At 39.8% G+C, this 12,362-nt stretch overlaps 1 protein-coding gene across 1 annotated transcript; it reads right to left on the bottom strand.

The window, feature by feature from the left end:
• Nucleotides 1-246: 246 nt before the first annotated feature.
• On the bottom strand, nucleotides 247-12,327 carry LOC124132393 (protein-lysine N-methyltransferase EEF2KMT-like). Its single transcript, XM_046496291.2, has 8 exons — nucleotides 12,212-12,327; nucleotides 8,349-8,489; nucleotides 6,564-6,674; nucleotides 4,785-4,862; nucleotides 3,830-3,885; nucleotides 2,633-3,138; nucleotides 1,297-1,449; nucleotides 247-490 (listed from the first exon to the last, which is right to left on the bottom strand). The coding sequence occupies exons 1-8, from the start codon at nucleotides 12,320-12,322 to the stop codon at nucleotides 387-389; spliced, it is 1,260 nt and encodes a 419-aa protein (XP_046352247.1). The 5' UTR covers nucleotides 12,323-12,327; the 3' UTR covers nucleotides 247-386.
• Between the last annotated feature and the right edge of the window lie 35 nt (nucleotides 12,328-12,362).

Raw genomic sequence — 12,362 nt, 5'->3', positions numbered from 1 at the left:
AAATCCATGTTACTTACAAACAAGATATCTAGTTTGTTACACAATTTTGAATGAAAAATGCACAGACTCGTCTGTCCAGCCATATTGTAACTCCAGAATTCCAGCCTAGTTCAGCAAGGGTAGAAACTGGACTTTTATAGTCAGTTACCGCCCTTGCCTCAGGAAGATGAGGAAGATTATCCTCAATACCCATCTTCGTCCCTCCCCCCCCCCCCCAGTCCCTCCCTTTACCCACCCACCCAGTGATTAAGTCCAAGCTTTTGTGTATGACACAGACACAGTGCAGTTACATCAGCGGTGTGGGGACGTGATTGTCACACTGAGGACAGACCGACATATCTCTCCATACATGCACGGTCATGTCACAGTCAATATGCTGGGACACTTCACTGCACAAATATCTTCACTATCTCGATAGGGACCGATCTGTCATAATGAAATATGTGCGTTGTTGGCGGCTCCATTATAGAATATGCCAGACCTTCATTTCCTGTAAATTTAACAAAACATTCAATTAGTCACAAATGTCAATGAGCAACATACGTAATCATTCAATTTGTTACTATTATTGCAAAACCTTTGGTCTTTTTTCATTCCCAAAATTGCTTTTACCAAAGTTTGTCATTCTTTTAATCAATGTTTGTTTGTTTGTTTGTTGTTTAAAACTGCATTTAGCAATATTCCAGCTATATGAAGGCAGTCTGAAAATAATCGAGCATTCCGGAATGACTAATTTAAGGTTGAGATTGTATGGCAGTGCTTCCCACATACTGTGCAAAGCTTCCTCTGATCAAAAGTTTATTCCACGGAAGTGGGAGATAGAAGATAATTTTGACGGAATCAATCTTACGGGCCATAACTGTCCTTTGGAATACCCCATGTTAACGTTTTCGAGGTTGCATGATAAGAAAACACATTCTGACTGTCACTTTCATCATCTGGTAAGCGATGCTTTGCTGGTCCGTAGAAAGGTCGTTCTGACGTGACCCGTAATGGGATGTCCTCAGATCTTTGTTTGGCGATTTTAATGAGAATGAGGACTGAATGACAAGTTTTCACAACATCTTGGCACGTATCATGAATACACCACACTGGGAGCGCGGTTCGAATAGGTCCCCAGCTATCTAACTTTGTTGTAAGTGACGACTTATTGGATCGGTGGACAGATTCAGTGACTTGGTTAATTGCAAGTACTGTACTTAACTACCAGTACTGGTTTGTTTGTATATTTACAGGCTACCATCATAAAGCAGGAACACTGCCTTAAATAACAAAGAAAAAATCAGTACATCTGACCTAGGGCAATTAGGAAGCAGTCGCGGGTGTCCTCATTCCTGACGGTGGAGGTGATGTAGGCAACAGGGTCCTGCCCTGTGTCGGGGGTGCAGGTGAGGAGCTGACGCAGCAGGGACACGAGGGCCGGGATGATGCTTGTGTCAAACACCACATCTGCAACAGGGTAACAGTAGGCATATGGCTCAACAAAGAAACAAAAAGTTCTGGGATGTTTTGCAATGGCTTGTAATTCACCTTCCTAAAACAGGGTTTTACTTTGACCTTATACGGTCCCAAAGGTCCCATCCAGGTTCCGAAAACATGGCCACTGCCATATAGCTTGTCGAATTTGTGCTAAAGTTCTTTCAATAATTAAGCAAAGACAAGTATTTTCTAAGTCTTTCCAAGTTTTAAATCAATTTGCCCACTGCTTGTAACATGTGTAAGGAGTATGATGATGAGAACAGTCATAAAACACAACTGGTACACATTCGTATCATCTGATCGATCAGGTCATAGTCTATGGTAGTCGTCATCTTTGTGAAGCTATACGAGTTGAGACCAGACATCTGATTGTATATCGCGTTTTCATGACAAGGGGCACAACTCGTGATCTACGCGAGGTGGCACCACGATCAAGCCAAGGAAAGTGGGCTTGATGTGGCAAGGATAGAAACTAGGCTTTGATACAAGCTAGTGGACATGCTTGCCTGGGGATGACTGACACTAGTGTCACCAGTGTGATTCTCAAGTATAAAACATTATTGTATGTCTCTTTGGGGTGAGCACTGTTCCCTATAGCCTTTAATTTGATATGCAGAATTTTTACTCTACATAATGTTCTACTGTAGTATGTATTCTTTATGACATCATGGCAGTCTAATGATTTTGTTTTGTTTTGTTTCTTGTTTAATGCCGCACTCAGCAATATTCCAGCTATATGCCGGCAGTCTGCAAATAATCAAGTCTGGACCAGACAATCCAGTGATTGACATCATGAGCAACAATCCAACTAGGATACGATCACATGCATCAACCAAGTCATCGAGTCTGACCAGCTTATCCTGTAATCGCCTCTTACGACAAGCATAGTCGCATTGTACAGGAAGCATGGGTTGCAGAAGAGCTATTCCCAAATCTTCATGGGTCGGCAGTCTAAGTGAGAAACAATGTGACTACTGCAGCAGGTGGCTTAAGTCAAGAATCAGTTTTTCAACATTACAAAGAACATGAAATCTGACAAATAAAATGTAGGAAAAAACCCATCTAAACATGGTCAAATAGATCACAGAGGAAGTTAATTATCATTATTGCTTCCATTTCTGAAACTGTTTGTTTCTGTACAGTGAATGCTCACCTGCTGCCAGAATAACATCTGGCTTGAGTTTCTCCACCAGCTTATCACTGACACATTCCCAGTCAAGCTTGGCAATCCGAATTCTGTCATCCTTCTTCAAAGTGCCCCGCAAGCCTGTCTCATCCAGCTTCCAGTGGCGGTGACTCAGCTCCAAGTCCTCCAGATCAGTGTGAATCTCATCAGGGTCCTCGTTATGATTTGTCTCCTCTTCTGACCTTGTGGGGGAGGTCACAGCCTCATTCTCAAGTCTCTCAGTATCACATAAGCCTGTTTCTGCATTCAGGCTGAGTTGCCTTCGTATTTTTCGGAGAATTTTCTTGTCCCTGTCTGAGCCGGGATCGGATTTCTGAATGTTGTGGTTGAGATTGAGTTCAATGTTTCTAGCTAACATGTACAACACTTGAGGGTGACAGTCACTGAAGGTGTAGCTGATGAGCTTGCCCCCACAATGGCGACAGACAGCCACGCCCGTCAACCCCAAGCCACTTCCCAGCTCCAACACATTCCTGAAAGAGATACAGATAGGTACAAGCATTGATACCTGAAGAATTACTCTCCTAGAAGGGGGATTAAATAGCTCTGAAACCACCAAGGGAAGGTAGCAGATGCTATTGTCCTTGTATGGAACTAACATGGCCTAATTCCTGTCCATTGTTTTGTTATAGTCAGGTTTCAACAAATTTGAGAAGATCAGTGCTAAAGTCATACCAATTCACACTACCTCGATCCTTAAATTACTAGCCCTGGTGAAAGTTGACTGCCATTTGTTTGATGAACACTCATATTTGACCATTTGAGAAGAACAGTGTTAAAGTCATACAAAGTCACATTACCTCGATCCTTAAATTACTAGCGCTGGTGAAAGTGGACTGGCATTTGTCTGGTGAACACTCATATTTGACCATTTGAGAAGAACAGTGTTAAAGTCATACCAACATGACCAAGTCACACTACCTCGATCCTTAAAATACTAACCTTGGTGAAAGTGGACTGGCATTTGTTCGGTGAACACTCATATTTGAAAAACCTTGTATCTTCATGAAATGGTTTTATCATTTTCACACATTTTTGTTTGTTTGCCTTGGAAGAAATTAAGAATGTTTTCGTTATTTCACAGTTACATGTATATGTTATCCTCTTTTCATTAATAGTCAGTTGGCCAGGTGGTCACTATAATGAGTCACTCAAGCAACCTACCTGTTCTGCAAAATATTTTGATTTTCAAAAACCCATTCTGCCAAATGCTGTGCTGCCTGAAAGAATAATTTACACAATCAGCAACATCATGTGATGTGATAGATAGCGAGACGTCAACGTATACACACTGTCACATGAAGTTCATATTGACATTATTGCTATTAGATAGATGGTAACATGGACACAGCTGCCAACGTTCCAAAATTCTTCTAGTCAAAGCCTGACGATATTTTATCTTAGTGTCTCTTTTGACTACTGCCACTTCCGATAATACGGGTGGAGTGTCTTGATTGGACAGATGCACACTATAGATAGAAGTCATACCAGTCGAAAAACAAGAGGCAATCGCATTCACAGCAGACAGCATAAGGAAGGCTAAATAATTACCCTCTCTAAACCAGTGTCTATGAAAATTCAGTCCTTGTGATTATTTTCGTAGATTGGCATATTATTCATATTTTCATTCAAACACATATTATGCTAAGCAACCATATCTTCCACCTTACTAGCCTCAACATAAGGAGGTGCACCCATCACATGTGTCTGTACACATGACTTGGGTAGTGTGCAAGCCCAATGTTTCAAACCCCTGGATAAACTGCCCTCATGACGTTAATATCCCATCGTTCAAGTTTTATGTTCAAAGATAAAGACCTCATTTTAACCATTGTCGTATCAACAGACTAAAAGAGCTGATTACCAAGTTTTCATGAGATTTTATTATGATTACAGACACGTAACATACTAACATACATGTACCATTGTTTCTGGAACCCACACCCTTGGGAATCACAACATACAATCCCGTAAACTCTTCAGTTAAATGGAGCAAAATACATTCCAGTAATTTAAATTCAAGTCTGGTCCGTGGACAGGTTTTACATTGATGTATATCGTTTTGAGCTGACTACTGTCAGAACAGTAGTCAACGCTGTACTAGAGTTGTCCCCCTTACCTGCCAGGTGCTGAGGCCAGTCGTGCCCTGAGACACGAGGTGCACGGACTCTTGTAGAGATATCTGATCACCCAGTGGCTGAAACAGTACAGAATGTACAACTACTAGGTGATGAGGTGAGGTGAGGTGAAATTGGGTTTAACGTCGCGTCCAAGATTATTGCACTTATATAGCGATGTGCATGCACGTGTATGTGTGTGTGTGGCTGCTTGTACTAGTCCGGACTGATGCCGATTTATAGTGCTAGCTCATTGAGATACCATGCTGCAATTTAACATGAATACCCCACTCAGACACAGTATATTGACTCCGAGCCGACCAGTCCTTGTTTTAGTCCCTTAATGCCAAGAGCAAGACAGGGTAACAACAAGTACAATCTTTTAACGTCTTTTTGTATGGTGCGGTAGGGGATCAAACCCGGACCTTCCGCTCTCCGGGCGGACGCTCTACCACAAGACCACGGAGGTGGTCACAACTACTAGGAAATGCATTCATCATCCATAACTGGCTTCCACAGAAGAATTGGTTTCGGTGAGATATCGCAACAATGAAATTGCATCACAATGCTTCGCAGGTCATTGTGATGTCATAAGTTACAACGCCATCAGAATCAAATGACATCACTAACTTCTCTGCAATGAACTGGTTAGCTGTACTTTTTACATCGGTTACTATTGTTTACAAATGAAGTCTTGGATGAATGATATTGTACATCTTTGTGCATTTTTTATCACATGTATCAACAATCATTAATAATTTAAACCTCAGTGCCAAACTTTGAAGTTTCAAATCATGTTGATATATTTGATGTCAATTCATATTTAGGTAAGATTCTCTCTATGCCAGTTCAACAAGTAGGTTTCACCTGGAAACTTGTTTATTACAGCTGTGCACTTAATCACTATGTATTATGGCAGGGAGTGATTTTGGTAAACAGTCTATAATATTGCATGTGACGCAGGTCGTACACATTGAGTGAGTGAGTGAGTGAGTATGGTTTTGCTCCGCTTTTAGCAATATTCCAGCAATATCACGGCTGGGGACACCAGAAATGGGTTTCACACATTGTACCAATGTCGGGAATCGAACCCTGGTATTCGGTGTGACGAGCGAACGCGTTAACCACTAGGCTACCCGACCGCCCCTCGTACACATTGAACAGTCTGGTTAAACCAACAAGCAGGGTGTGGTGCTGACAAACCAAGGACCTTAAATCAGCGACAAACTGTCGTCATATCCCAGGATAATAGAATCCTCCTTATCCAAAGGAAAACAATTCTGTATATAATGAATTGCAATTACAATGACAAAATCATTAATTCAGAAAACAGGACAATTGTGTTTGAAATAATAACCTATTTATTTGACAGCACCTATTTAACATGTTTAATTAGTAAATAATAAGGGAGAATAATGTGGACGGAAAACAATAGACGTGGTGTATCATATTCTGTTATTTCAAACAGTCTAAAATGCCATAGTTACAAAATATTCTATTGATTAGCTGCATAGGTACAACTGTGCAAATGTAAAAAAACACACAATTTATCAGTAATCAGTAAATGGTAGCTCTGATATACCAGCGGACCTGTGAAGATCCGGGTTAGAATAGGTCTTCAGCAACCTGTTCTTGTCATCGTATCCCAATTGCGTGGATCGATGCTCATGATATTAATCACTGGATTGTCTTTTCCAGACTCAATTATTTACAGACCGCCATCATATAACTGGAATATTGCCGAGTGCTGGGTTAAACAACAAACAAATAAATAAACATACCAGCGTGTATGTCTTGTAGCAGAGAGTGTCATCCTCCTCTTCCTGCTGCCCCAGCAGGTCCGTGTAGGCTTCGTACACTTCATCACACACCTCTGTGGGGTAGTCCTCCAGCTGCACAAACATACATCCTGGTATCAGCAGCACTAGCTTGACAACTTACACTGAAACCCTGTACATGGAGACCCAACTCTAAACAGTGTCAACAACACCCTCACAAGCTTACAATTGTAATAATAATGATTCTAGATTTCTGTGAAAACGAGAAGCACCGGTCCTTACAAGCCTATACATTAGCAAAGTGTCATGGGGAAAAAAGCCAAAAGGTTTGGAACCAAAACCAAATCCCATGCTCATTTGAAGTTGTTGCCTTGGAATAGCATAAAAAGCCACCAGTTCAGCAATTGCTTGAAGTATATGCAAGGTTTCATAACATATATAAAACCGTTTCTGAGTTATGCTCTTGAAGCAAACCCAACCCTCATTTGAAAAAAATATAACTTAAAACAATAAATAAACAAGGCCATAATTATGTAAAATATTTATTCTTGATCACAGTTATCAAACTTGCATCTTCCCAAGGCAAGGGAGTTAACTGACATTGAAAGTCCAGTTTCCACCCTTCCCGAACTAGGCTGGAATTATGGAGTTATATTTTGGCTGGACTAACGAGTCTATGCATAGTCATTTCAAAATCCTGTAACAAAATCGGCATCCAGTTTGTAAACTGCCGTGCAGATTTTGGTTGATGCAGGATTTGCAAAGCATTGGTACCGCCAACACGGCATCAACAGATCTTTCCCAAAACTTTTCATTTTTTAATGAAGGTGCTCACCTGATTTGGTACACTTCGCAAATAAGGAGACATTATATCACAATATAGATTTTGATTATCTATCAGATTGTCTCGACTGGGCGCCGCCATTTCGTTTGAAACTAATGCAAAGGATACGAGAGGTGGAATCTGATTGATCAATATGAGGGACATAGAAGGAACATAACTCATAATAGCCACTGGTGGCGTACGATCGACACAGAAATCCCAGCCTTGTTCGCCAAGGGTGGAAACTGGACTTTTATAGTCAGTTAACTCCCTTACCCCGGGAAGATGTCAAACTTGTTAACATATTAATCACATGACAATGGTGATGTTGGTGGTTGGTTGATGAAAGGAAATATTTTTTTATCATGAGACCTAAAAAATCCGAGATGATGAGCTTAATGCCAGAGCCACACTGACATAGCTGGAACATTGCCACACACAGAAAGTCAAAATTCCATATTGCTAGTGGCACAAGTGATATACAAGACATCTAGTCATGTTTAGGATATATGAAAGATGACATCATTGAGAGGTGAGATCAAAGGACTTCTGTATGTTCCGAGCTGAGGTGAGGTGAGGTGAAATGGGGACTAACGTTGCGTCCAAGATTATTGCACTTATATAGCGACGTGCATGCACGTGTATATATGTGTGTGTGGCTGCTTGTACTAGTCCGGACTGATGCCGATTTATAGTGCTAGAACACTGAGATACCATGCTGCAGCTGAACATGAATACCCCACTCAGACACGGTATACTGACTCCGAGCCGACCAGTCTTGTTTTAGACCCTTAATGCTGAGCGCCAGACAGGGTAACAACAAGTACCATATTTTAACGTCTTTTGGTATGAAGCGACTGGGGATCGAACCCCGGACCTTCCGCTCTCCGGGCGGACGCTCTACCATTAGACCACGGAGGCGGTCGACTGTTCCGAGCTGAATGTACATGTGGTGAGGAACTGACCCTGTGGATGAGCTGCTTCATGAAGTATCTCCTGTAGCTGAGAGAGGGGGGGTACACCCGACACACTGGATGCAGGATGGTGCTCTGCAGGATGCGTCTCTGTCCTTCAGCATAAGTCACCAAACTGTCTGCATACTCATCCTGAATAAATCACACATTTACCATTAGGATTCCTGAGGTGAAAATACAAAAGACCACAGTAATTCCTCCTATCTGATTTTCCCTGTACTTTTAGTGTAGTATTCTCATTTCTTAAAAAGAGAAATGGCAACAACTCTACTAATCTCTGTTCACATTATTAATTACGGTAAACTATGGTTATGACGAACTCAAATGGACCACTTATTTTAGTTCGTGATAACCATAGTTTGTTATAAGCATATATATACAACATTAATACAGAAATGGTGGGGACCAAATATTAAGTTTGTAATATCTGTCAGTTCATTATAAGCGTGTTCGTTATAAACATATTTTAAGGAATTAACACTTCAATATTTTCAAATGTCCATATAATAATTGCTATTACTATCACCTCTCAAAAAGAGAAACAGCCAAGATTTTACTAATCTTGTGTGTGAATGTAAACACTATTGGTATTCTATGATGAATAATCTAGGATCCACATGACATTGTTTATTGCTGTATGTGTACATGTATTTCGGGAAACAAAAATAAATAAAACAAATTTTTTAAAAAGGGAATCCAAAGAAGACCACTGTTGGCTTCTTAGGCCAGCCATTTTATACATACATGTATTATGGTGTGTGCAGACTTGCGTTGTAATATATTGTAGGCTTTTGAGATAGAAAGTGTTTTTTCTCAATATTGCCTTGTTACATAATTTCACACGTTATAGTACTTATTAAAAACGTTTGTTGATGTCGATACGTAGATACAATAATACTAGCAATCATGATAAATCCATTTGTGTAATTATAGCAAGAACGTCGGCTCCAGTGATGCACTACATAGAGAAGGTGAGTCAACCAACCTTACACTCCCTAACAATTACAGTAAATATTACTGCCATATAAGGTAAGCTTAAAATACATCTCAACCACAGCATTTTTCTATTTATAGAAGAAAATATTATATTCTTGTTTATGTATAATGAGGAAATGAAAAATCTAGAGTGAGTGAGTTTGGTTTCACACGCTTTTAACAGTATTCAAGTTACGTCGCAGCGTGTCAGCTTAATGTGGGAGGAAGTGATACAGGTCTTAGACGTTTACCACTTCGGTGAAATCCACAAGCACGGGTATGGTGCTGACAAACCTAAAAACATAATCGGGCGAACCGTGAAAAATCTAGAAATTGGTAATAAAAATTATTCCTAATTTACAACGAAAAAGTAGTCTTCTCAACATTTGCAAACTATCGTTCAAGATATTAAATTTTGAGTGGTTGTGCACTGAATGAAGTAAAGAGTCTATGTTTCCAAGTGTAACTTGTCATGGCTCCCATGGCTGAAAGCTACAAATACACAACGCCTTTTAGAAAGTGGTCAAAAACGTTATCAGAGGGATACACAATATATGTGATGTAGGCTACCAGTTGTCAGACTTTAACTTTCATTTTGTGGAAGCCTAAGTGGCCGAGTGGGTTAGATTGCTGACTTTGATTGCTGCCGACCCTCACCCTGAGAGTGTTGGTTTGAATCCTGGAATGGACTTAACCCAAAGATGTACAAGAGTTTGTACTTGAATGAGAAAGTTTAATCCCAAATATAACATTTGTTCGTTATTTCATTTCCTTAAATTTAGGGGTAGGTGGATTAACAGTTTTGCGAGCTTACAATTCGATAAACTTTCAGGAGTTTCACAGTTCAGGTCAATAAATGTAAGTTCTAATCTTCATATCTTTACACGAAAAAGGATCGGCATCAGGTGAGGTGAAATAGTATCTAACATCGCTCATCCTTCAAGATGATTGCAATCTTATAAAAATTAGATCGTATTGCAGGCTATCACTAAACAAAGATCTGACGTGTCACAACAGACATCTGAGCAATCAAAACATGTTTTCTGATCATGTCGCCTCAAAAAAGTTACGGGCAGTACAACAGACTCAGTCAAAGTCACTCTTGGTCACTCACCATGCTCACTTCAGTGGGATAAACATTTGAAACAGGAAGTGACTTTCCATACCCCATGGGAGTGCTGCTATGTAATCATCTATTATGTTGGATTTTAAGGACAAATCTTGTTCAGTTTTTAAATTTTGAATCGAGAACTTTGTCGATATGTTTTTCAAAACGTAGTCGGGAAAGGAAGTCACCAGTTGAAACTGATGCCATAAAGTTCAAGAACGCTGCTTCAGACTGGCTAATGTCAACTTCTTGTTTGTCATTTTATTGGTAGATCTAAGTTCACAAAAGGTCATTCAGAAGTGACCTGTAATGGGATGTCCTCAGATTTTTACATAGCGGTAGCAAGCACTAAAAACAGATTTTAATTATATTGAGATCATTGCACACATATCGAGACATGCATGCACTAATTTGTTGTCATGCCTACCATCCGGCAGGGTAACAACAAGTACCATGTTTCAACGTCTTATGGTATGACATGGTCAGGGGTTCAAAACACCAACATTCTGTAATATGGGCAGATACTTTATCCACTACACCATGTAGATGGTTTGAACAGCATCATTACCATCATGGTCGTTGGTGATGCAAGATCAATTTGAAATACAAGAAAGATTGTGCTAGTTCAAGGGACTTTTATTTCGAAAAGAATCTCTTGGACATGTTGGAGGGTGTTAATTCAATAATTAAGTGTTGGGGGTAGGGTGGGAATATTTCTTATAACCTAAGGTTTATTATCCAACCTTAAATCTTGAAGTGCCCTGCTTCTGTATTACTTGCAGTTAATGCAGTTAAGATACCAAAGCCACCTGTCTGAAATGAGTTATGAACTAGTTTCATGCATGGTGTGTCATTACCGTATGTGTCGCAGTTAAAGAGTTGATGATGTGTGTGTGAACTGTAGTCAAGACAACCCATCAACAAGAAACAAAATGTTTGCACTCTACTGAGTATAGGTGCCACAATTAATATGGCAAAGTATCTCTACACTGTTAACTCAAAGTTCATATATTTTTATGTTCCAATGAATCATCTAAGATTTAATATATGGAGACTTATCAACTTGTAGTGTCAGTATACATGGTATTGTATATTTTACAAAAAGTTGCATGCACCTGATATTCCTTGACATTCATGGGCTGAAATGTGTGCAATTGTCATAGTGTTGTTTTCACATCCATCTCAATATTAGGTCTTGGAAAGGCATTTAGAAGTGATACACATAAGGAAGAGAATATATGGCTGCCAACTTCTTTATTATGAGGAAAACAACGTTTGGGAGTATATCCTTACTCCTTCATCACCTGATGAAGGTGTTAGCATATACTCCCAAACGTTGTTTCACCTGATGAAGGAGTCATATACTGCGAAACGTTGTGTTCTTCATAATTAAGAAGTTGACATCCATGTATTCACTTAATAAAGAAGTTGACATCCATATATTCTCTTCCTCATCTCAATATTATCAGCAGTTTGGGAAAATATGTTGTATGTCAAATGATCGTGATTCATTACAATGCCGATTGGGTCGATTTCCAACAAAATAAAACGTTTGACTTAATCATTCCTTCATGATCTGATTATAACTGAATTAGAACTGATCACTTCTTTCTGAGTGTAAGAAACCATCACAAACAGTCAAACTCAATGACACTCAAAGGTGCTCCGAAAAGACAAACACGATTCACGAATATGTCGGCCATGTAATTGACCATATCTCAGCTGTTACTAGTTTTCATCCCTTACTAAAATAACCAGACATGTAACTCGCCCTAAGTTTCATTCTGCGAACTGGCACCATTTCTAGGAATTGTGAGCTAAGTTCTCTGAGCATTTCTTCTCGGCACGGTGCATTCTGATTCTCTTCACAGGACGCGGCCATCTTGGTTAATTAGCTTTGTATCGAGGGCTGTCATTGGTTG

Source organism: Haliotis rufescens, unplaced genomic scaffold, assembly GCF_023055435.1.
Source record: "Haliotis rufescens isolate VD_foot unplaced genomic scaffold, xgHalRufe1.0.p SCAF_20, whole genome shotgun sequence".
NCBI classification, from domain to species: domain Eukaryota; kingdom Metazoa; phylum Mollusca; class Gastropoda; order Lepetellida; family Haliotidae; genus Haliotis; species Haliotis rufescens.
This window is presented reverse-complemented; position numbering and strand designations above follow the sequence as displayed.

Bases quoted from the DNA above. Each gene is read 5' to 3' on its own strand.
- LOC124132393 (XM_046496291.2), bottom strand. From the start codon at position 12,322: ATGGCCGCGTCCTGTGAAGAGAATCAGAATGCACCGTGCCGAGAAGAA. The intron at 3,139-3,829 runs GTAGGTTGCTTG...TATCTCTTTCAG, and splicing joins CAAAATATTTTGCAGAACAG to GAATGTGTTGGAGCTGGGAA. The intron at 491-1,296 runs GTCAGATGTACT...TTAAATTTACAG, and splicing joins CTGCTTCCTAATTGCCCTAG to GAAATGAAGGTCTGGCATAT.